Below are 24,413 nucleotides of genomic sequence, written 5' to 3'. Positions count from 1 at the left end.
GCCCCGTCCGGATTCAATCGGACAACGCCACGGTGGTGGCTTACATAAATCATCAAGGGGGCACCCGCAGCAGAGCAACCATGCGCGAGGTGGGGCACGTTCTTAAGTGGGCCGAAGGAAACCACTCGGTAATTTCGGCTGTCCACATCCCGGGCGTGGAAAATTGGGCGGCAGACTTTCTCAGCCAGCAGGGTCTTGCATCCGGAGAGTGGTCTCTACATCCCAAAGTTTTTCAGCAGATTTGTCAGCTGTGGGGAACCCCGGATGTGGACCTGTTGGCGCCCAGAGTGAACGCCAAGGTGCCCACATATGTCGGTCAAGCCAGGGACCTGCAGGCAATCGCTGTGGATGCGTTGGTTCTGCCATGGAACCAGTTTCGCCTCCCATATCTATTTCCCCCGCTGCCACTACTCCCGAGAGTCATCAAGAAGATCAAGACGGAAGGGGTTCCGGCGATTCTGCTGGCCCCAGACTGGCCCCGTCGAGCGTGGTACACAGATCTAATGCAGCTGCTCGCCGACGATCCTTGGCGCCTGCCAGAGTGCCCAGATCTACTTTCTCAAGGGCCGATTTGCCACCCGAACTCAGGGGCCCTGTGTTTGATGGCATGGCCGTTGAATCTTGGATTCTAACCCAGGCAGGGTTCGGGAGCAAGGTGGTCGCTACAATGATTAGCGCCCGGAAGCCTGCTTCAGCACGAATTTACCACCACACCTGGAAGGTGTTCTTTGCTTGGGGTCGAGGCTGCAGTATTGTGAGCTCATCTGTTCATTCACCTTTTGTGTCCGAGGATCTCCCTCTTCTGGTGAAGGAAGGTAGTGAGGCTGATTTGGATGAAAGAAACCAAACACCTGATCAGGTGGATTGTGACTGGGTAACGGGAACTTCAGACTGGATATAAGGCAGCCGACGCCCTTCTGAGTAGCTGGTGATTTCTCTGCTGGATTCTTGGAGACCAGTCTGATTCCTGCTTCCCAAAGATAAGTTTTTGCTCTGCTATTGAACTTATTAGTTTTGGTTTTGTTTTCCTTGTTTTCTGAGTTCAGCCATCCCCGACTGGGGGTGTGCTGGATTCTTTTTCCTTGATCAGTGTTCTCGTTTGCTCTGCTTTCAGAATATTCTGAGTGCTGATATAGGGTTTGAAGTCTAGTGACTTCAGGGTCTTTTTTTCTTATCAGTTGTGTTGGTAATATTTTTAGCAGGGTTTTCTCGGATTGCAGACAGCAGCTTTTCTGTCCTGTCCTTTTTAGTTAGCTTGGACCCCATCGTTTGCTCAACCTATCTTTCTATCTGTGTTAGTGTTTTCATCTTGCTTCACCATCATTATATGATGGGGGCTGCCTGTTGCTTTGGGGTCTGCTCTGGGGCAGTCAGTTTTCCCTTTTCTCTCTTTAGGCTTATGTAGATCTCCGGCTGTGACGAGGTGTCTAGGATCACCATAGGAACACGGCTACTGCTAGTTGTGTGATAGGATTAGGGGTCTGCAATCCGCTAGTTTCCAACCTCTCTGATTTTCTGGGCTGAGCTTGTGGTTTTTTTTTCCTCCTCGGTGACTCAATCATAACACCGCGGTGTTTCTCCGCTGAGATTCTCAATCCCCAACATCTTGGCCTTTCTCCAGTCGGGCCTAGACTCGGGCTTAGCCCCAAGTTCCTTCAGGAGACAAATATCGGCATTATCCGTCCTGTTCCAGCGCAGAATTGCTACCAATCTGCAGGTGAAGACTTTCATCCAGGGAGTCTCCCACTTGGTACCTCCCTATAAGGCGCCTATGGACGCTTGGGACCTTAACCTGGTCCTAAGTGTTCTGCAGAAAGCTCCATTTGAACCACTTCAGGATATCTCCTTGAGGTACCTTTCCTGGAAAGTGGTGTTCCTAGTGGCCATCATTTCTATCAGGCGGGTTTCAGAACTGGCAGCCCTATCCTGCCAAGCCCCGTTCCTCACTTTCCATAAGGATAAGGTGGTGCTCAGACCAGCCCCTCCTTTTCTGCCGAAAGTCGAGTCCTCTTTTCACATTAATGAAGATGTTGTCTTGCCTTCATTTTGTCCAGCACCGGTGCACCGTTTGGAAAAGGCTCTTCACACGTTAGACCTGGTAAGAGCCCTCCGGAGGTACGTGTCGAGGACGGCACCCTTTCGTCAGACGGACACGCTGTTCGTGCTCCCTGAAGGGCGCAGGAAGGGACTCGCTGCCTCAAAGTCGACCATAGCCAGATGGATTGGTTTGACTATTCAGGAGTCCTACCGCATTAAAGGCACGCCGATTCCAGTAGGGATCAGAGCGCACTCTACTCGGGCAGTGGGCGCCTCTTGGGCGCTTTGGCACCAGGCTTCGACGGAACAGGTTTGCAAGGCAGCAACCTGGTCCAGCCTGCACACATTTGCCAAACATTATAATATCCATGCTCAGGCCTCGGCGGATGCGAGCCTGGGCAGAAGGATTATCCAAGCAGCGGTGGCGCACCTTTAAACAAGAGATGCATGTAGCTTGGATCGGTGAGTCAATCTCCCACACAGGGACTGCTTTAGGATGTCCCACAGTATCTGTGTCCCCCAATGAGGCGAAGGAGAAACATGGATTTTTGTGATAACTCACCGTAAAATCCTTTTCTCCGAGACGCTCATTGGGGGACACAGCACCCACCCTATTCGCCAGTTGGCTCTTGTTTTGTTTAAATTTATATGCATTTACTAATTTGATATAAGGGTGGTGCTTTGGACATGTTGTACCTGTATTAAGGCTGATTTTGTTGTCCTCCTACTGCTTTGGCACCAAACTGATTTCCGCCCGCAATAGGGGTGAGGGTGTATATGGCGGAGGAGGAGCTAACCTCTATTTTTCACTTAGTGTCAGCCTCCTAGTGGCAGATTCATACACCCACAGTATCTGTGTCCCCCAATGAGCGTCTTGGAGAAAAGGATTTTACGGTGAGTTGTCACAAAAATCCATGTTTCCCGCGGACACAGGAGTACACAGGGAACCCCAAGGAGCACTTTAAAACTCGCACGTGACGTTCCACCGGAAGTGACGTGCTGGAAGCTGACCAGAAATTAGGTAATTTCGGGAGGGGAGATTGTGACGGAACCATGGAGGCACTTCAGGGAATGCTTCAGATCATCACCATGTCCTCCTCTGACAGCACGGACAGCAGGATTGCCTTGGAATCGGGGATGCCGGCCATGAGAGCGGATCATATGTCCTGCACCATGAGGCTCAGGTGGGCACTACAATGGAACCGGGCTGCTATGTATCTTTATAGAATATTTCTCTCTCTCTCTCTCTCTCTGTTCTTTCTTTTGCTCTCTCTCTGTTCTCTTTCTTTCCCCTCTTTCTTTCTTTATCTCTCTGTTCTTTCTTTTCTCTTTCTTTCTCTCTCTCTGTTCATTGTTTCTCGCTCTGTTCTTTCTTTCTCCGTTCTTTCTTTCTTTCCCCTCTTTCTTTCTCTCTCCTTCTCTGTTCTTTTTCCCCCTATTTCTTTCTTTCTCTCTGTTCTTGTTCTTTCTTTTTTTTCTTTTTTCTTTCTCTGTTCTTTCTTTCCCCTCTTTCTTTCCCTTTCTCTCTGTTCTTTTCCTTCTCTTTCTCTCTCTAATCTTTTTTCTTTCTCTGTTCTTTCTTTCTCTCTCTGTTCTTCTGTTTTCTTTCTCTGTTTTTTCTTTCCCTTCTTTCATTCTCTTTCTTTTCTCTCTGTTCTTTCTTTCTTTCTCTCTCTCTGTTCTTTCTTTCATACGTACACTATTAATCAATAGCCTCCTTCACATGAACGTGTTTTGCCACAGAGCGAGTGTCCATGTGGATTATATGCAGAGACAAGTCCGTTTTTGGCCAGCACCACGTATGTCACATGGCATGAATCGTGGTATGTGTTAAAGGAGGGGGCCCACTGAGACTGTTTCGCCCGAGGCCCTCAAAAACCTGGAGCTGGCCCTGCCAGCTGTAAATATATAATTATATACAGGAGATCCCCAGGTTATACCAGCTGTACATACAGTTAGGTCCATATATATTTGGACAGAGACAACATTTTTCTAATTTTGGTTCTAGACATTACAACAATGAATTTTAAACAAAACAATTCAGATGCAGTTGAAGTTCAGACTTTCAGCTTTCATTTGAGGGTATCCACATTAACATTGGGTGAAGGGTTTAGGAGTTTCAGCTCCTTAACATGTGCCACCCTGTTTTTAAAGGGACTAAAAGTAATTGGACAGATTAAATAATTGTAAATACAATGTTCATTTCTAGTACTTGGTTAAAAACCCTTTGTTGGCAATGACTGCCTGAAGTCTTGAACTCATGGACATCACCAGACGCTGTGTTTCCTCCTTTTTGATGCTCTGCCAGGCCTTCACTGCGGTGGTTTTCAGTTGCTGTTTGTTTGTGGGCCTTTCTGTCTGAAGTTTCGTCTTAAACAAGTGAAATGCATGCTCAATTGGGTTGCGATCAGGTGACTGACGTGGCCATTCAAGAATATTCCACATCTTTTGCTTTAATAAGCTCCTGGGTTGCTTTGGCTTTATGTTTTGGGTCATTGTCCATCTGTAGTATGAAACGACGACCAATCAGTTTGGCTGCATTTGGCTGGATCTGAGCACACAGTATGGCTCTGAATCCCTCAGAATTCATTCGGCTGCTTCTGTCCTGTGTCACATCATCAATAAACACTAGTGACCCAGTGCCACTGGCAGCCATGCATGCCCAAGCCATCACACTGCCTCCGCCGTGTTTTACAGATGATGTGGTATGCTTTGGATCATGAGCTGTACCACGCCTTCGCCATACTTTTCTCTTTCCATCATTCTGGTAGAGGTTGATCTTGGTTTCATCTGTCCAAAGAATGTTCTTCCAGAACTGTGCTGGCTTTTTTAGATGTTATTTAGCAAAGTCCAGTCTAGCCTTTTGATTCTTGATGCTTATGAGTGTCTTGCACCGTGCAGTGAACCCTCTGTATTTACTTTCATGCAGTCTTCTCTTTATGGTAGATTTGGATATTGATACACCTGCCTTCTGGAGAGTGTTGGTCACTTGGTTGGCTGTTGTGAAGGGGTTTCTCTTCACCATGGAGATTATTCTGCGATCATCCACCACTGTTGTCTTCCGGGGGCGCCCAGGTCTTTTTGCATTGATGAGATCACCAGTGCTTTCTTTCTTTCTCAGGATGTACCAAACTGTATATTTTGCCACTCCTAATGTTGTAGCAATTTCTCGGATGGGTTTTTTCTGTTCTTGCAGCTTAAGGATGGCTTGTTTCACCTGCATGGAGAGCTCCTTGACCGCATGTTTCCTTTACAGCAAAACCTTCCAAATCCAAGCACCACACCTCAAATCAACTCCAGGCCTTTTATCTGCTTTTAGAATGACATTATGAAGGGATTGCCCACACCTGTCCATGAAATAGCCTTGGAGTCAATTGTCCAATTACTTTTGGTCCCTTTAAAAACAGGGTGGCACATGTTAAGGAGCTGAAACTCCTAAACCCTTCATCCAATTTTAATGTGGATACTCTCAAATGAAAGCTGAAAGTCTGACCTTCAACTGCATCTGAATTGTTTTGTTTAAAACTCATTGTGGTAATGTCTAAAACCAAAATTAGAAAAATGTTGTCTCAGTCCAAATATATATGGACCTAACTGTATATAATTATACACAGGAAATACCCAGGTTATACCAGCTGTACATATATAATTATATCCAGGAGATGCCCAGGTTATACCGGCTGTACTTATATAATTATATACAGGAGATGCCCAGGTTATACCAGCTGTACATATATAATTATAAATTATATACAGGAGATGCCCAGGTTATACCAGCTGTAGATATATAATTATATCCAGGAGATGCCCAGGTTATACCGGCTGTACTTATATAATTATATACAGGAGATGCCCAGGTTATACCAGCTGTACATATATAATTATATACAGGAGATGCCCAGGTTATACCAGCTGTACATATATAATTATATACAGGAGATGCCCAGGTTATACCAGCTGTTTATATATAATTATATACAGGAGATGCTCAGGTTATACCAGCTGTATATATATAATTATATACAGGAGATGCCCAGGTTATACCGGCTGTACATATATAATTATATACAGGAGATGCCCAGGTTATACCGGCTGTACATATATAATTATATACAGGAGATGCCCAGGTTATACCGGCTGTGCATATATAATTATATACAGGAGATGCCCAGGTTATACCGGCTGTACATATATAATTATATACAGGAGATGCCCAGGTTATACCGGCTGTACATATATAATTATATACAGGAGAAGCCCAGGTTATACCAGCTGTACACATATAATTATATACAGGAGATGCCCAGGTTATACCAGCTGTGCACATATAATTATATACAGGAGATGCCCAGGTTATACCGGCTGTACATATATAATTATATACAGGAGATGCCCAGGTTATACCGGCTGTACATATATAATTATATACAGGAGATGCCCAGGTTACACCGGCTGCACATATATAATTATATACAGGAGATGCCCAGGTTATACAGGCTGCACATATATAATTATATACAGGAGATGCCCAGGTTATACCAGCTGTACATACATAATTATATACAGGAGATGCCCAGGTTATACACATATAATTATATACAGGAGATGCCCAGGTTACACCGGCTGCACATATATAATTATATACAGGAGATGCCCAGGTTATACCAGCTGTACATATATAATTATATACAGGAGATGCCCAGGTTATACCGGCTGTACATATATAATTATATACAGGAGATACCCAGGTTATACCAGCTGTACATATATAATTATATACAGGAGATGCCCAGGTTATACCGGCTGTACATATATAATTATATACAGGAGATACCCAGGTTATACCAGCTGACCAGAGGTGCTATGGATATTTCTGAATTTATGCACTGATTTCACAGCTTGTATTGAAATGATCTTGCTTTGAATTGTCACCATGTAATACCACGACTCTCCTCCGGGAGAGCTGTGCACTGATCCTCTTGTGATCACAGCTGATTGCTGGATAAGGTGATGTTTGAGTATTTTGTACAAGGTTTCTATCATCTTAGTGAATAATGCAGGGAAGGGGGCACTTACTTTGTCTGAGCCATCACAATGCTCCTCTGCAGCTCCCCCAGCTCTTGTTTGGCCATCTCCAGCTGTATAGATGGGGATATTGCGGAACCTTTTAATTCCTGGATATCTGATTCCTTCTTTGCCACAAGTAGTTGTATCTCTCGGAGGTCTTCATCTTTTTTCAGGACGTCTTTGTTCATTTCCCAAATTCTAGATTATCAATAACGATCTGTGACATCATCAGGAATATTGGGAAACACATTCAAGAGGGGCACTTATAACATTCCTATAAAAGGGACATTATAGGGAGCTCCCCCTAGTGGTGGCTGCAGACAGGATCTTATCATGTGTCTCTGTATATAGGGAACTCCCCCTAGTGGTGGCTGCAGACAGGATCTTATCATGTATCTCTGTATACAGGGAGCTCCCCCTAGTGGTGGCTGCAGACAAGATCTTATCATGTATCTCTGTATACAGGGAACTCCCCCTAGTGGTGGCTGCAGACAGGATCTTATCATGTATCTCTGTATACAGGGAGCTCCCTCTAGTGGTGGCTGCAGACAGGATCTTATGTATCTCTGTATACAGGGAGCTCCCCCTAGTGGTGGCTGCAGACAGGATCTTATAATGTGTCTCTGTATACAGGGAGCCAGATCTTATCATGTATCTCTGTATACAGGAAGCTCCCCCTAGTGGTGGCTGCAGACAGGATCTTATCATGTATCTCTGTATACAGGGAGCTCCCTCTAGTGGTGGCTGCAGACAGGATCTTATCATGTATCTCTGTATACAGGGAGCTCTCCCTAGTGGTGGCTGCAGACAGGATCTTATAATGTGTCTCTGTATACAGGGAGCCAGATCTTATCATGTATCTCTGTATACAGGAAGCTCCCCCTAGTGGTGACTGCAGACAGGATCTTATCATGTATCTCTGTATACAGGGAGCTCCCCCTAGTGGTGGCTGCAGACAGGATCTTATCATGTATCTCTGTATACAGGGAGCTCCCCCTAGTGGTGGCTGCAGACAGGATCTTATCATGTATCTCTGTATACAGGGAGCTCCCCCTAGTGGTGGCTGCAGACAGGATCTTATCATGTATCTCTGTATACAGGTAGCTCCCCCTAGTGGTGTCTGCAAGCAGGATCTTATCATGTATCTGTGTATACAGGGAGCTCCCCCTAGTGGTGGCTGCAGATAGAATCTTATCATGTCTCTCTGTATACAGGGAGCTCCCCCTAGTGGTGGCTGCAGACTTGATCTTATCATGTATCTCTGTATACAGGGAGCTCCCCCTAGTGGTGACTGCAGATCTGATTGGTTTAGAGATGTCACAGGAAAGGAATTAGAACAGAATTTCGGACCAGTTTAGATTATATCGACATTATAGGTTGTATATAAGACTTTTGGCAGCATAAATACCTGCTCTGGTAATCAGATAGTAGAGCTGCGGTAAAGCCGTTGCCATCCTGCGCCCTGTAGTTCTGTGCCACTTTTTCACGCAGGTTTCCGATCTCCTGCTCGTACTTATTCCGGATGGTAATGACTTCATTCTGGAGATGTTGGACTGAGGCAGTGGCATCATCCTGTGTACAGGGGATAATCGCCCCATTATTACCGGCACCATTTACAGCCCTTACTGGAGGAAGATGCTCCGAAATAAGAAAAATCATAATAACAAAGCTTTATCGCTAATATAACACGCATCCGGGAGAGCGCGGCGGCCGTTACTCACCTACAACAGCTCATGTGGGGTTTTGTTTCTATCCCTAGAAGTCTATAATTTCTATTCCATTATTGGAGAGCGGCTATTACTCATTTACACAATCTCATATGTATCGCTACTATGTGCACCAAAATCACCGCCAACTGGTGTCTGTGTGCATCACTGCACAGGATTGGGGAGCTACCGAGCAACAGTCACCAGGTCACCCAAGGTTTACAGAAATACATTGTGCCTGCAGTATTAAAGCAGTTATATTCCTATTCTTAGGGGACAGTATTATAGTAGTTATATTCTTGTGCAAAGGAGCAGTATTATAGTAGTTATATTCTTGTACATAGGAGCAGTATTATAGAAGTTATATTCTTGTACATAGTGGGCAGTATTATAGTAGTTATATTTTTGTACATAGGGGACAGTATTATATAGTGAAATTCTTGTACATAGGGGGCAGTATTATAGTAGTTATATTCTAGTACATAGGGGCAGTATAATAGTAGTTATATTCTTGTACATAGGAGCAGTATTATAGTAGTTATATTCTTGTACATAGGAGCAGTATTATAGTAGTTATATTCTTGTACATAGTGGGCAGTATTATAGTAGTTATATTCTTGTACATAGGGAGCAGTATTATAGTAGTTATATTTTTGTACATAGGGGACAGTATTATATAGTGAAATTCTTGTACATAGGGGGCAGTATTATAGTAGTTATATTGTTGTACATAGGAGCAGTATTATAGTAGTTATATTCTTGTACATAGGAGCAGTATTATAGTAGTTATATTCTTGTACATAGGGGCAGTATTATAGTAGTTATATTCTTGTACATAGGGGAAGTATTATAGTAGTTATATTCTTGTACATAGGGGGCAGTATTATAGTAGTTATATTCTTGTACATAGGAGCAGTATTATAGTAGTTATATTCTTGTACATAGTGGGCAGTATTATAGTAGTTATATTCTTGTACATAGGGAGCACTATTATAGTAGTTATATTTTTGTACATAGGGGACAGTATTATATAGTGAAATTCTTGTACATAGGGGGCAGTATTATAGTAGTTATATTCTAGTACATAGGGGCAGTATAATAGTAGTTATATTCTTGTACATAGGAGCAGTATTATAGTAGTTATATTCTTGTACATAGGGGGCAGAATTATAGTAGTTATATTCTTCTACATAGGGGGCAGTATTATAGTGGTTATATTGTTGTACATAGGGGCAGTATTATAGTAGTTATATTCTTGTACATAGGAGCAATATTATCGTAGTTATATTCTTGTACATAGGGACAGTATTATAGTAGTTATATTCTTGTACATAGGGGCAGTATTATAGTAGTTATATTCTTGTACATAGGAGCAGTATTATAATAGTTATATTCTTGTACATAGTGGGCAGTATTATAGTAGTTATATTCTAGTATATAGGGGCAGTATTATAGTAGTTATATTTTTGTACATAGGGTACAGTATTATATAGTGAAATTCTTGTACATAGGGGGCAGTATTATAGTAGTTATATTTTTGTACATAGGGGACAGTATTATATAGTGAAATTCTTGTACATAGGGGGCAGTATTATAGTAGTTATATTCTAGTACATAGGGGCAGTATTATAGTAGTTATATTCTTGTACATAGGAGCAGTATTATAGTAGTTATATTCTTCTACATAGGGGGCAGTATTATAATGGTTATATTGTTGTACATAGGGGCAGTATTATAGTAGTTATATTCTTGTACATAGGAGCAATATTATAGTAGTTATATTCTTGTACATAGGGGCAGTATTATAGTAGTTATATTCTTGTACATAGTGGGCAGTATTATAGTAGTTATATTCTAGTATATAGGGGCAGTATTATAGTAGTTATATTCTTGTACATAGGAGCAGTGTTATAGTAGTTATATTCTTGTACATAGAAGCAGTGTTATAGTAGTTATATTTTTGTACATAGGGGGCAGTATTATAGTAGTTATAGTCTTGTACATAGGGGGCAGTATTATAGTAGTTATAGTCTTGTACATAGGGGGCAGTATTATAGTAGTTATATTCTTGTACATAGGGGCAATATTACAGTAGTTATATTCTTCTACATAGGGGGCAGTATTATAATGGTTATATTGTTGTACATAGGGGCAGTATTATAGTAGTTATATTCTTGTACATAGGAGCCGTATTATATTAGTGATATTCTTGTACACAGGAAGCAGTATTATGGTAGTTATATTCTTGTACATAGGGGGCAGTATTATAGTAGTTATATTCTTTTACATAGGGGCAGTATTGTAGTAGTTATATTCTTGTACATAGGGGCAGTATTATAGTAGTTATATTCTTGTACATAGGGGGCAGTATTATAGTAGTTATATTCTTGTATATAGGGGCAGTATTATAGTAGTTATATTCTTGTACATAGGAGCAGTATTATAGTAGTTATATACTTGTACATAGGAGTAGTATTATAGTAGTTCTATTATTGTACATAGAGGGCAGTATTATAGCAGATAATTACACTCTGGGAGAGGAGTAAAATAACAGGTAATTATTAGTATACTATTTGGCAGGTGAGTCAGGGATTACTTCTGAATTATTGATCAGCGCCACTTGTAATAATTTTGTTATTTTCACGTATGGCGGATTTATACATGATGACTACTTAGTGGCGCAGCAGCGATCACTGGTCTACCCCGCACCCCAGGACACACGCACTCAGAGATCTAAAACACGTGTTCAATGCAAAACACTAATCCTCCCAAATCTTCCTTAATTCCCTCTGCGAACAAAGAGCCACAATTACTTGTCATCTGCTGCGACGTCTTAATGACAGCGGTGATAATTACAGAGGGTCTGTGTGTGTTTGCATATTATTAGCGGCGGGGGGATAATAGGACCCTCTTCACCTCAGCATTGTGCGCTAATCCAATGTTAGTGAAATGTAATTAAAGGGACGGATTCGATACCGGAGGACGACGTGGACATATTTCGCTTTTTTATTTTCTGGAAGAAAATCAAGTACAAGAGCAAAATAAAGGTGAGAGATTTAAAGGCAAAATATTCTGTTTATTCCGCTTAATTTATTTTTTATTATTTTGCATTTATGTGTCAGCATTATTTGTGTACTACATGGCGGTATTACCTTGTATGGTGGAACTATGCTTGCACTGAAAGTCAGTGTTATTTATGCACTATATAGCAGTAGTATGTTAATAAACTTTGCTTCCAATATTATTTTTGTACCTTATCACGGTATCAGTTATGCACTGAGAGGCGGTATTATTTATGTCCTATACAGCAGTAGAGTGTATATACTATTTTTCAATTGTTAGTTTTGCACTTTGTGTCAGCACTTGTTATGCCCTGTATGGAAATTGATGCCAAAACTATTTGTATACTATATGGCGGTTCTGAGCTTGCTTGGAAAGATGGAAAGATAGAGTTATTTATGCACCATATAGCAGTAGTATGTTACTATGGTTAGCTTTTTTTTTAGTATTGTTGCCCTCTATATCAGCGTAATTTATTTAGCAATGCACTATATGGCGGTACTTACCATGTCTGTATAATACCTCCATACCATTTATAAATAATACCACCATACCATTTATAAATAATACCGCAATACCATGCCTGTATAATACCTCCATATCATTTATAAATATTACCTCCATACCATTCAAAAATTATACCACCATACATAAATACTACAATACTATTAATGAAAAAAACCTGCCATATAATTCATAAATAATACTGCAATACCATGCATGTATAATAGCTACATAACATTTATAAATAATACCACAATACCATTGAGGAATAATACTGCAATACCATGGATATATAGTACCTACACAACATTTATAAATAATACCACAATACAATTGAGGAATAATACTGCAACACCATTCATAAATAGTCCCTCAATACCATGGATATATAGTACCTACACAACATTTATAAATAAAACCACAATACCATTCATGAATAACATTGCAAAACCATTCATAAATAATACCTCCATACCATTTATAAAAAATACCGAAATACCATGCCTGCATAATACCGAGATACAATATCTACTGAAATCCACAAATTTAAATAGCTTTTAGAGGGGAAATATTTTTAAAGTGACGGGTCACCTATAGATTTCAGTGCTCTTGACTCAGTGAGCCCTACAGACCACACTGCCTCATCTTGAGGAGAGTTAAACACGTCTCCATTGTCACTGCGTCGTCGTGTACAGACTGCGATCGTGTCCGACACAAACTTCTGTTTGCTCGGAAAGATGAAAGAAAAATATGGGATCCCTCACTGAATACAGAAGTGAGTGGACCTCAGCGGCCCCCCACGGCTTTACAGTAGGGAAACCTGGAACGCGTGGTGTGTGTGACGGCTTTACACAGGTGAACTAGAAGAACTGCCTCCAGTTTTGGACATGAAATGTCCTTATGGACGTTGTACTTTAGTTTCCCACCATTTTGAAGATCACCGCTTGCCCGCAGTGAATGGAAACATCCTGAAGCTGGGAACGCGTTTCGGTCATAATCAATGAAGATGGGGCTCATTAGAGGAGAAAGTTCTGTGCACATCTGTCAGGACCGCGCCATCAAAAAGGTGCGGCCTAGTATCCCACATTCATATGTTAGTAGCTTTGGTTTGGTCCGGAGGAGGGGCTTAAAGGGGGTGTCTACTAGTTTTTATTATTATTACTTAAATATATTTATTTGGGGCTAAAAATCATTTTTGCAGTTGGGTTTCATTAAAAATCTTGCACCATTTGGCTTTTACAGGCTTTTTGTTTCCAGGCACATTCAACTTTGATGTGGTCATAAATCAGTGGAGAGGAGCTCACACAGAGAGTTAAAAAGACTTACAAACTCCCTGTCAGACCCTCAGAACGAGCTCACTGATGGATCCTCAGTTAGCTCATTCGACGCTTTCCATCGCACCTGTCGCAGCTGATTCCTCAGAGATTTCACGTCCTGTATATACTTCCTGAATCTTTCCGTAATGTCTCGGATTTGCGCTTTTTCGGAGTTGCGGCGCGCCACATCTGCGGCAGGTGACCGCGCTCCGCTGAGTGGGATCATGCTTCCTCCTGACAGAAGGGAATGGGTTAAAATTAGCTTCATATCATAATCCAGAGCAGAACTCAGAATTCTGCTGGTTCCCTGTTACCAGAGAGCAGTGCATTGTGGGAGCTTCCTGTCTGACAATGTGGTGGAGTTTCTAGGGTCTTGATAATTTGGGATTATGATCTGGGATCTTTATTATAAGGGAGGATGGTCTGGGGTCTTTATATTGGAGGAGGCTGGCGGCTTTATTTTTGAGTATTGCGATCAGTAGTCTATTTTATGGTGAATGCTGGTCTGGGATCTTTATAATGGGGAGGCTGGCCTGGGGTCTTTATAATAGGGAAGCTGGAGTCTTTCTAATGGGGGCTGGCCTGGGTTTTTTTTTTTATAATAGGAAGGCTGGGATCTTTCTATTGGGGAGGAAGGCCTTGGGCCTTTATAATGTAGGATGCTGTACTGAGGGCTTTATTTTGGGGGCTTAAAATCTGGAGTCTTTTTTATGGGGAAGGCTGGCCTGGGGTCTTTATAAGAGCGAGGCTGGCCTAGGCTTTTTATAATGGGGGGCTGGCCTGGGGTCTTTATAATAGGGAGGCTGGGATCTTTATAATGGGGAGGCTGGGATCTTTATAATGGGGGGCTGGCCTGGGGTTTTTATTATAGGCTGGGATCTTTATAATGGGGGGCTGGCCTGGGGTTTTTATAATAGGGAGGCTGGGATCTTTATAATGGGGGGCTGGCCTGGGGTTTTTATAATAGGGAGGCTAGGATCTTTCTAATGGGGAGGCTGGCCTGGGGTCTTTATAATAGGGAGGCTGGGATCTTGATAATGGGGAGGCTGGGATCTTTATAATGGGTGGCTGGCCTGGGGTCTTTATAATAGGGAGGCTGGGATCTTTATAATGGGGGGCTGGCCTGGGGTTTTTATAATAGGGAGGCTAGGATCTTTCTAATGGGGAGGCTGGCCTGGGGTCTTTATAATAGGGAGGCTGGGATCTTGATAATGGGGAGGCTGGGATCTTTATAATGGGTGGCTGGCCTGGGGTCTTTATAATAGGGAGGCTGGGATCTTTATAATGGGGGGCTGGCCTGGGGTTTTTATAATAGGGAGGCTGGGATCTTTATAATGGGGGGCTGGCCTGGGGTCTTTATAATAGGGAGGCTAGGATCTTTCTAATAGGGAGGCTGGCCTGGGGTCTTTTATAATAGGGAGGCTAGGATCTTTATAATGGGGGGCTGGCCTGGCGTTTTTATATTAGGGAGGCTGGGATCTTTATAATGGGGGGCTGGCCTGGGGTCTTTATAATAGGGAGGCTAGGATCTTTCTAATTGGGAGGCTGGCCTGGGGTCTTTATAATAGGAAGGCTAGAATCTTTCTAATGGGGAGGCTGGCCTGGGGTTTTTATAATAGGGAGGCTGGGATCTTTATAATGGGGGGCTGGCCTGGTGTCTTTATAATAGGAAGGCTAGAATCTTTCTAATGGGGAGGCTGGCCTGGGGTTTTTATAAGAGGGAGGCTGGGATCTTTATAATGGGGGGCTGGCCTGGTGTCTTTATAATAGGGAGGCTAGGATCTTTCTAATTGGGAGGCTGGCCTGGGGTCTTTATAATAGGAAGGCTAGGATCTTTCTAATGGGGAGGCTGGCCTGGGGTTTTTATAATAGGGAGGCTGGGATCTTTATAATGGGGGGCTGGCCTGAGTTTTTTATAATAGGGAGGCTAGGCTTTTTCTAATGGGGAGGCTGGCCTGGGGTCTTTCTAATGGTGAAGCTGGGATCTTTACAATAGGGAGGCTAGGATCTTTCTAATGGGGAGGCTGGCTTGGGGTCTTTATAAAAGGGAGGCTAGGATTTTTCTAATGGGGAGGCAGGCCTGGGGTTTTTATAATAGGGAGGCTGGAATCTTTATAATGGGGGGCTGGCCTGGGGTCTTTATAATAGGGAGGCTGGGATCTTTATAATGGGGGGCTGGCCTGGGGTCTTTATAATAGGGAGGCTGGGATCTTTATAATGGGGGGCTGGCCTGGGGTCTTTATGATAGGGAGGCTGGGATCTTTATAATGGGGGGGCTGGCCTGGGGTCTTTATGAAAGGGAGGCTGGGATCTTTATAATGGGGGGCTGGCCTGGGGTTTTATAATATGAGGGCTGGTCTTCTGATTTTTATAATAAGGTAAGCTGGTGTGGGGTCTTTATAAAGGTGGAGGTTGGCCTGAGGGTTTATTATGAGGGAGGCTGCTGGGGTCTTTATTTATTTAGGAAGGAGTCTGATCGGGGTCCTTTTCATATGGGAGTCTGGTTTGTGGTTGTCATTATTGGGGAGACTGGTCTGGGAATTTTCTCAAGAGGGAGTCTTTATTATACGAGAGTCCCACCAGGGGTCTTGATTATTGAGAATTTTGATCTGGGGTCTTTATTTTCGGGGAGGCTGGTCTGTGGTCTTTATTATGAGACCATTATCTGGGATCTTTATTATAGGAGTATATTCCGGGGTCTTTATGATTGGGCTCGCAGATCAGGGGTCTTTATTATGGGGGTGTTGGTATGAGGTATTTATTAATGTGGAGTCTAGTATGGGGTCTTTATAAGGTGGGGGCTGGTCTGGAGTTTTTATTAGGAAGGCGTCTGGTCTGGGGTCCTTATAATGGGGGGCTGGTTTGGGATCGTTATTATGGGAATGACCGCTCGGGGGTCTTTCTAGTGAGGGAGGCTGGACTGAGGTCTTTATTACGCGGGGGTCTTTCTATATTTAGGGGGCCTGGTGTCTGTAAGGTTAGGAGGTCTGTATTCATTGAAGGGTGCGATACAGGGGATCATACACATTATTAGGGGCTCACATCCCGCGAGTGCCCACCTTGTCAGCCCCTCGTCACTTACCCCCGTCGTCCCTGTGCAGTTTCCTTCCTGGAGGTGTCGGTCGGATGTGAATGTGATCAGTGATCGCCCTGATTCACTTTTGTTGATGGTCTCCATGGGCGACGCTGGGCCTGACTGACAACAATGTGAGGTGGAGCCGGTGTCACTCACATCACTGGTGTCCTCTGTCTCCTGGACGACCAGTGCCCCCCACCCCCACCACAAATCACCACACTCCCAGTCAGGGTCCATAACTGGGAAAAGCTGGGTGAAGACCAAAATGGCCGCTATAGAAGTCACCACACACCTCTCTCCCCACCCTGTCATCCAAAACTGGCCAAATTCAGGATCTTTACTGTCCCGGCCCCAAAAAAAGACCACCTCAAAAAACAGCCATTTATACGTTGTTGTTTTTTTTATTTTATTTTTTACGGTTTTTATGATGTTGGGTTCATTTTATTGTACGAGCCGTTCCAAACGCGATGATAACAATTATGTAGAGGGGGTACAAATTTTTAGTCAGAAAAAAAATTGACTTTTATTTTTTTTTTTTTTACACAAAAATTCGATTTTGGGGGGATTTTTTTTTACATTTTTTTATTTGTTTTTATTTTATTTTATTTTTTTTTTAATCCTAGAAACAAAACCCTCGATGCCCGGGATTAACTCAAAAAATTAGAAAAATTGTTTTTTTTTATTATTCTTTTACGGTGTTTGCGACGTGGGATCAATAGCGGGTTCATTTTATTGCTCGAGGCGGCGATACTAAATATACATCATTTTTATTACAATTTCTCAGTCAGTAAAATCCTGAATTTTTTTAATTTTTACGTGAAAAATTTAATTTTGGGGATTTTTTCTTTACAATTTTTTTTTTTTTCTTTAATTAATCCTAGAAACAAGCTCCTGATCATCTCGATAAGATGCTGCAATAAATTAAACTTTTATTAATAAAAAACAATGCAAGAACTTTTGTAGGAATTTTTTTTTACTTTATTTTTGTATATATATATTTTTTTTTTTTTTTAGTCCCGGCAGGATCCTTGAGCGCTCGATGATCTCTCCTGATACTTCTACATTGGGGTGTATGGTGCCTATCGGTGTGACACTGCCTCTAGCGTGGCCTTGTAGGCTTCCGTACGTGGACCTGGATGTGAAAATTTCCCTAATTCTTGGCAATGGCGTCAACCCCTTTTTTCGCCCCTCCGCCCCCGTCCTCTGCCCGCTCCCTGGTCGTTCGCTGTGCCTGAACGCTCCTGAACGTCTCAATCCCTACTTTCCAAATTTCTGAAAAACAGGTTTCGGAGGGGACCCAGGAGAGGATCTGTCTTCCGTGAGTCCGGGAGGTCTTCCCTTTTTTAGTAAGGACCTCAGGACCGGCGTACGGGTCATGTCATGGTTTATTAAGGCAGCTGTAATCCTATAATCTTCATTTTACCAAAAACCCCTTAAAATGCCGCAATCATCACTCACCGCAGCACCTAAGGGGTTTAACGTTCATGATCACTTTGATCTACGATCTCGGTCGTAGATTGACGTTCTGGGGTCTGAAAAAGCTGGGTGAAGGCCAACATGAAAGTAGCGTGTGGAGCTGCACATCCGCTAGTCCTCCACATCAGATTCATTTCTGTTCTTACAAAACATCAGTGTCGACGCGCGTCAGTGTATCTGTAAAGTACGACGGGCGTCAGTGTCGCCTACCCCTGTGACCCCCATTGTTCACCCGCCTGCCCCCTTCCTACGCTGCCTCCATTCTGCTGGAAATGGCATTGATGTTAAGCGATACCTGTGACCCATGCTCCGGCACCGTCACCATTGTTCTGTTTTATGTCTGCCCTCTCACGACCTTTGGATTGCGCAGTTTTACGCCGCATTACTGGGCGCCACGCTCTGCGTAAAAGGTTAAAATATCCAGAGCGGTGATATCGGCGTTATTTCTTTCTTTTCGTTGAATGTCACTCAAACAAAGGACACAAATGATGGATGGCACCGAGGGCTGACTCATAATCGCTGCACAACACCGCCAACCGACTGCGTTATAAGAATCTCACTCCGATCCGCAGCATTTCACGTCTCCAAAAAAGTTTAGTCAGTAAATCACAATACTCCAGAGCTGCATTCACAATTGTGTTTTAAATAGGCTGCCAGCAGACGCCCCCCCAACAGCGTGGTGGGAGCATAGTGAGTGCAGCTCTGGAGCATAATACAGGATGTAACTCAGGATCAGTAATGTAATGTATGTACACAGTGACTGCACCAGCAGAATAGTGAGTGCAGCTCTGGAGCATAATACAGGAGGTAACTCAGGATCAGTAATGTAATGTATGTACACAGTGACTGCACCAGCAGAATAGTGAGTGCAGCTCTGGGGTATAATACAGGATATAACTCAGGATCAGTAATGTATGTACACAGTGAATGCACCAGCAGAATAGTGAGTGCAGCTCTGGAGCATAATACAGGATGTAACTCAGGATCAGTAATGTAATGTATGTACACAGTGACTGCACCAGCAGAATAGTGAGTGCAGCTCTGGAGTATAATACAGGATGTAACTCAGGATCAGTAATGTAATGTATGTACACAGTGACTGCACCAGCAGAATAGTGAGTGCAGCTCTGGGTATAATACAGGCTGTAACTCAGGGTCAGCAATGTAATGTATGTACACAGTGACTGCACCAGCAGAATACTGAGTGCAGCTCTGGGTATAATACAGGATGTAACTCAGGGTCAGCAATGTAATGTGTGTACACAGTGACTGCACCAGCAGAATAGTGAGTGCAGCTCTGGGGTATAATACAGGATGTAACTCAGGATCAGTAATGTAATGCATGTACACAGTGACTGCACCAGCAGAATAGTGAGTGCAGCTCTGGGGTATAATACAGGATGTAACTCAGGATCAGTAATGTAATGCATGTACACAGTGACTGCACCAGCAGAATAGTGATTGCAGCTCTGGGGTATAATACAGGTTGTAACTCAGGATCAGTAATGTAATGCATGTACACAGTGACTGCACCAGCGTCCAGCAGAATAGTGAGTGCAGCTCTGGGGTATAATACAGGATGTAACTCAGGATCAGTAATGTAATGCATGTACACAGTGACTGCACCAGCAGAATAGTGAGTGCAGCTCTGGAGTATAATACAGGATGCAACTCAGGATCAGTAATGTAATGTATGTACACAGTGACTGCACCAGCGGAATAGTGAGTGCAGCTCTGGAGTATAATACAGGATGCAACTCAGGATCAGTAATGTAATGTATGTACACAGTGACTGCACCAGCAGAATAGTGAGTGCAGCTCTGGAGTATAATACAGGATGTAACTCAGGATCAGTAATGTAATGTATGTACACAGTGACTGCACCAGCAGAATAGTGAGCGCAGCTCTGCAGTATAATACAGGATGTAACTCAGGATCAGTAATGTATGTACACAGTGACTGCACCAGCAGAATAGTGAGTGCAGCTCTGGGGTATAATAGAGGATGTAAATCAGGATCAGTAATGTAATGTATGTACACAGTGACTGCACCAGCAGAATAGTGAGCGCAGCTCTGCAGTATAATACAGGATGTAACTCAGGATCAGTAATGTATGTACACAGTGACTGCACCAGCAGACTAATGAGTGCAGCTCTGGGGTATAATACAGGATCAGTAATGTAATGTATGTACACAGTGACTGTACCAGCAGAATAGTGAGTGCAGCTCTGGGGTATAATACAGGAGGTAACTCAGGATCAGTAATGTAATGTATGTACACAGTGACTGTACCAGCAGAATAGTGAATGCAGCTCTGGGGTATGATACAGGATGTAACTCAGGATCAGTACTGTAATGTATGTACACAGTGACTGTACCAGCAGAATAGTGAGTGCAGCTCTGGGGTACTGTAAATAACTATACACACTACGTCACAGGGTTTTGGATGGATGTAATTGGGGGTAAGCAGCTGTTTCCCTCCGTGTGTAGGCCTGTGTCCCCTGGGCCCCCTTGCGGTGTAGGATCTTGCTCTCTCACCTTCCATACTGCCGCCTCAGCATCTCTCAGGCTCCGCAATTTCTGCTCATCGGCTGCAGACATTCAATATGATAAACAGCAATTAAATTTCTTTCTGTCAATTTCTGACATCGGGATGGAGGCTTCTGACTGTAATCAGAGGAGCGCGGGCGCCGCCATATCTACGTCTCACAAGGGATGATGGATTCAGAAAACAGTAGAACTTTCGGAGGTTTCTGCAGGTTGACCATGAACCTTCATAACTCTGAAGTTTGTTTCTTTGGTATACTGCTCTCCTCCATATAGAGGCTACGCAACAGTGCCAAAAGTACTAAACCCCCCATATAAAAGCATTTTACAAAGCATCGCTTAATTATTACCCCGGTGTAAATGCCGCCGTTCTCCATTTACACCAAGGGGATTACATAAAGCAAGAGACAGGTCGTCCTAATAATGAACAGTAGAGTGCCCATATAATACTGCCTACCACAGTGCCCATATAATACTGCCTACCACAGTACCCGTATAATACTGCCTACCACAGTGCCCATATAATACTGTCTATCACAGTGCCCATATAATACTGCCTACCACAGTGCCCATATAATACTGCCTACCACAGTGCCCGTATAATACTGCCTACCACAGTGCCCGTATAATACTGCCTACCACAGTGCCCGTATAATACTGCCTACCACAGTGCCCGTATAATACTGCCTATCACAGTGCCCGTATAATACTGCCTACCACAGTGCCCATATAATACTGCCTATCACAGTGCCCATATAATACTCCCTACCACAGTGCCCGTATAATACTGCCTACCACAGTGCCCATATAATACTGTCTATCACAGTGCCCATATAATACTGTCTATCACAGTGCCCATATAATACTGTCTATCACAGTGCCCATATAATACTGCCTACCACAGTGCCCGTATAATACTGTCTATCACAGTGCCCATATAATACTGTCTATCACAGTGCCCATATAATACTGCCTACCACAGTGCCCGTATTATACTGCCTACCACAGTGCCCGCATAACACTGCCTACCACAGTGCCCGTATAACACTGCCTACCACAGTGCCCGTATAATACTGCCTACCACATTGCTCGTATAATACTGCCTACCACAGTGCCCGTATAATACTGCCTACCACAGTGCCCGTATAATACTGCCTACCACAGTGCCCGTATTATACTGCCTACCACAGTGCCCGTATAATACTGCCTACCACAGTGCCCGTATAACACTGCCTACCACAGTGCCCGTATAATACTGCCTACCACAGTGCCCGTATAACACTGCCTACCACAGTGCCCGTATAACACTGCCTACCACAGTGCTCGTATAACACTGCCTACCACAGCGCCCGTATAATACTGCCTACCACAGCGCCCGTATAATACTGCCTACCACAGTGCCCGTATAACACTGCCTACCACAGTGCCCGTATAATACTGCCTACCACAGTGCCCGTATAATACTGCCTACCACAGTGCCTGTATAATACAACCTACCACAATGCCCGTATAATACTGCCTACCACAGCGCCCATATAATACTGCCTACCACAGTGCCCGTATAATACTGCCTACCAATAGTCAGAACCTCCCACTCCCGTCTCCAAGACTTTACACGTGCCGCGCCAATTCTTTGGAATGCACTTCCCAGGTCAATACGATTAGTCCCCAATCCCCACAATTTTAAGCGTGCCCTGAAAACGCATTTATTCAGACTGGCCTATCGCCTCAACACATTAACCTAATCTATCCCTGTGTGGCACAGCCAAAAGTTTTACCATAACCTGATTTCCTGCATCATGTTCCCACATGCTTTATGCCTCCATTAGCCCTCTGTATCTGTACTGTTACACACTTAACATTATGGCTGGTCCATACAATTAGGGCAACTGTTACCACCCACCTTTCATGTCTACCTCTTTCCTCATAGACTGTAAGCTTGCGAGCAGGGCCCTCACTCCTCTTGTTATTTGTTATAATCTACTGTATGTGATTATTGTTATGCTGTAATGTCTATTGTCTGTACAAATCCCCTCTGAAATGTAAAGTGCTGCGGAATATGTCGGCGCTATAAAAATAAAATTTATTTTATTATTATTACCACAGTGCCCGTATAATACTGCCTACCACAGCGCCCGTATAACACTGCCTACCACAGCGCCCATATAATACTGCCTACCACAGAAGTTTATTCCCTGCAGCTGGGAGGTTGACTTTTCTGGACGGGGCAGGGAAGAGTTAATTTAAAGTGACTGCACCTCTCCTCTCCGCCAGTAATGAGGCAGGCGCTGCCGCTCCGCCGCTCCTTTGCCACCAGGACCCCGGGAATCGAGGCCCTTTTGTTCCAGCCGCAGTTAATTCTTCTGGAACAGAAATATCTTACAATACAAAAAAACAACATAAAAACATTTCGTTTCCACAGAAACCGCTAAAATCGCTTTCTTCCCGTAAATTGTGTCGCCGCGACCCCTCGCCGCGAAAAGGCGTTTTCTAATTAATATCTGTCAAAAGGATAAACTTGAAATGGAAACATAAATCACGAAGCACAAATATTCCATACACGGGGCGTAAAACGCGGGGGCGGTGAAAAAGAGCGAACCGTCAATGCGCCAAAAGAATCGTTTCTTAAAGGGATCGTGTCTATAAATTTGCAACATTGTATCAAAATCATAAATGGCCCCCAAACAAATAATCTTTGAAAAAAATAATGATTTAATATAAAATTGATGAGAAATTGCAGAAAAAATGATGCACATGCTCCTCCCCTGAGGAACCTGTGGGCGGAGTTTCTTCATTTAAAGGAACAGTAGTAATAAAAATTGACCAAAGAGAAATTGATGTAAAATTGTCTAAAAAGTGCAATTTTGGGGGTCACATTTTAAAATTGCACAGGGGCGCCATGTTTTACGGTGGGATAAGGAGGGATTTAAAGAATTTGGCCCCAATTTATTTGCTCTGCATGGTACATTTGGCCCCTTTCACAAAATATTGAACACTAGGTGGCACAAAAAGAAAAGCCTAAAGGCCCGATATGGCGCTAGTTTTAAAAATTTGGTGCAGTTATGGTAATTGTTTAGCCCCGCCCATGAGGATGTAAGACTTAGGCAAGAAAGTGAAAGAACTGGGAGTGCAGGTGGTCTTCTCTTCCATCCTCCCAGTGGATGGCCATGGAGCAAGGAGGTGGAATAAGATTCTGCAGGTGAACAACTGGCTACGTCGATGGTGCCGTCAGCAACGATTTGGATTTCTGGATCACGGAGTGAACTACTTATACGATGGACTACTTGCTAGAGTTGGGGTGCACCTTACGAAGACTGGAAAGCATGTATTTGGAAGTCGCCTTGCTACACTTGTAAGGAGAACTTTAAACTAGAACAACATGGGAAGGGAAGCAAAAGACCAGAAAAAGCCATACACCTGACAAATGCTATTGAGAACTCTGCTATTAGAAGTGGAAAGGAAGAACAAAGACGAAAGAATCTAATTAATAAAAATATTGGAGAAAGAGAAACCAATCACAAACTAAAATGTTTCTATACTAATGCACAAAGCATGGGCAACAAACAAGGAGAATTGGAACTACTAACACAGGAAAAGAAATATGATGTCATTGGAATCACTGAA

At 43.3% G+C, this 24,413-nt stretch overlaps 2 protein-coding genes across 3 annotated transcripts in view; one reads left to right on the top strand and one right to left on the bottom strand.

The window, feature by feature from the left end:
* Positions 1–17,340, bottom strand: part of LMNTD1 (lamin tail domain containing 1) — a 59,389-nt gene extending 42,049 nt beyond the window's left edge. The window contains exons 1-4 of one of the 2 annotated variants that reach the window (XM_073567443.1): positions 16,773–17,340; positions 13,776–13,924; positions 8,513–8,676; positions 7,114–7,302 (exon numbers count right to left, since the gene is read on the bottom strand). In XM_073567443.1, the coding sequence (XP_073423544.1) occupies positions 7,114–7,302; positions 8,513–8,676; positions 13,776–13,916 (494 nt within the window). In that variant the 5' untranslated portion in view covers positions 13,917–13,924; positions 16,773–17,340. The remainder of the gene's footprint in view (positions 1–7,113; positions 7,303–8,512; positions 8,677–13,775; positions 13,925–16,772) is intronic. The other variant, XM_073567444.1, reaches the window with a different exon arrangement.
* Positions 1–24,413, top strand: part of RASSF8 (Ras association domain family member 8) — a 95,542-nt gene that overhangs the window by 6,068 nt on the left and 65,061 nt on the right. The gene's annotated exons all lie outside the window — the stretch shown is intronic.

This window comes from Dendrobates tinctorius, unplaced genomic scaffold (assembly GCF_039654945.1).
Source record: "Dendrobates tinctorius isolate UK_male_01 unplaced genomic scaffold, ASM3965494v1 ptg000020l, whole genome shotgun sequence".
Taxonomy (NCBI): Eukaryota; Metazoa; Chordata; class Amphibia; order Anura; family Dendrobatidae; genus Dendrobates; species Dendrobates tinctorius.
Note: the sequence above shows the minus strand (reverse complement) of the source record. Positions and strands in the feature narration are given on the sequence as shown.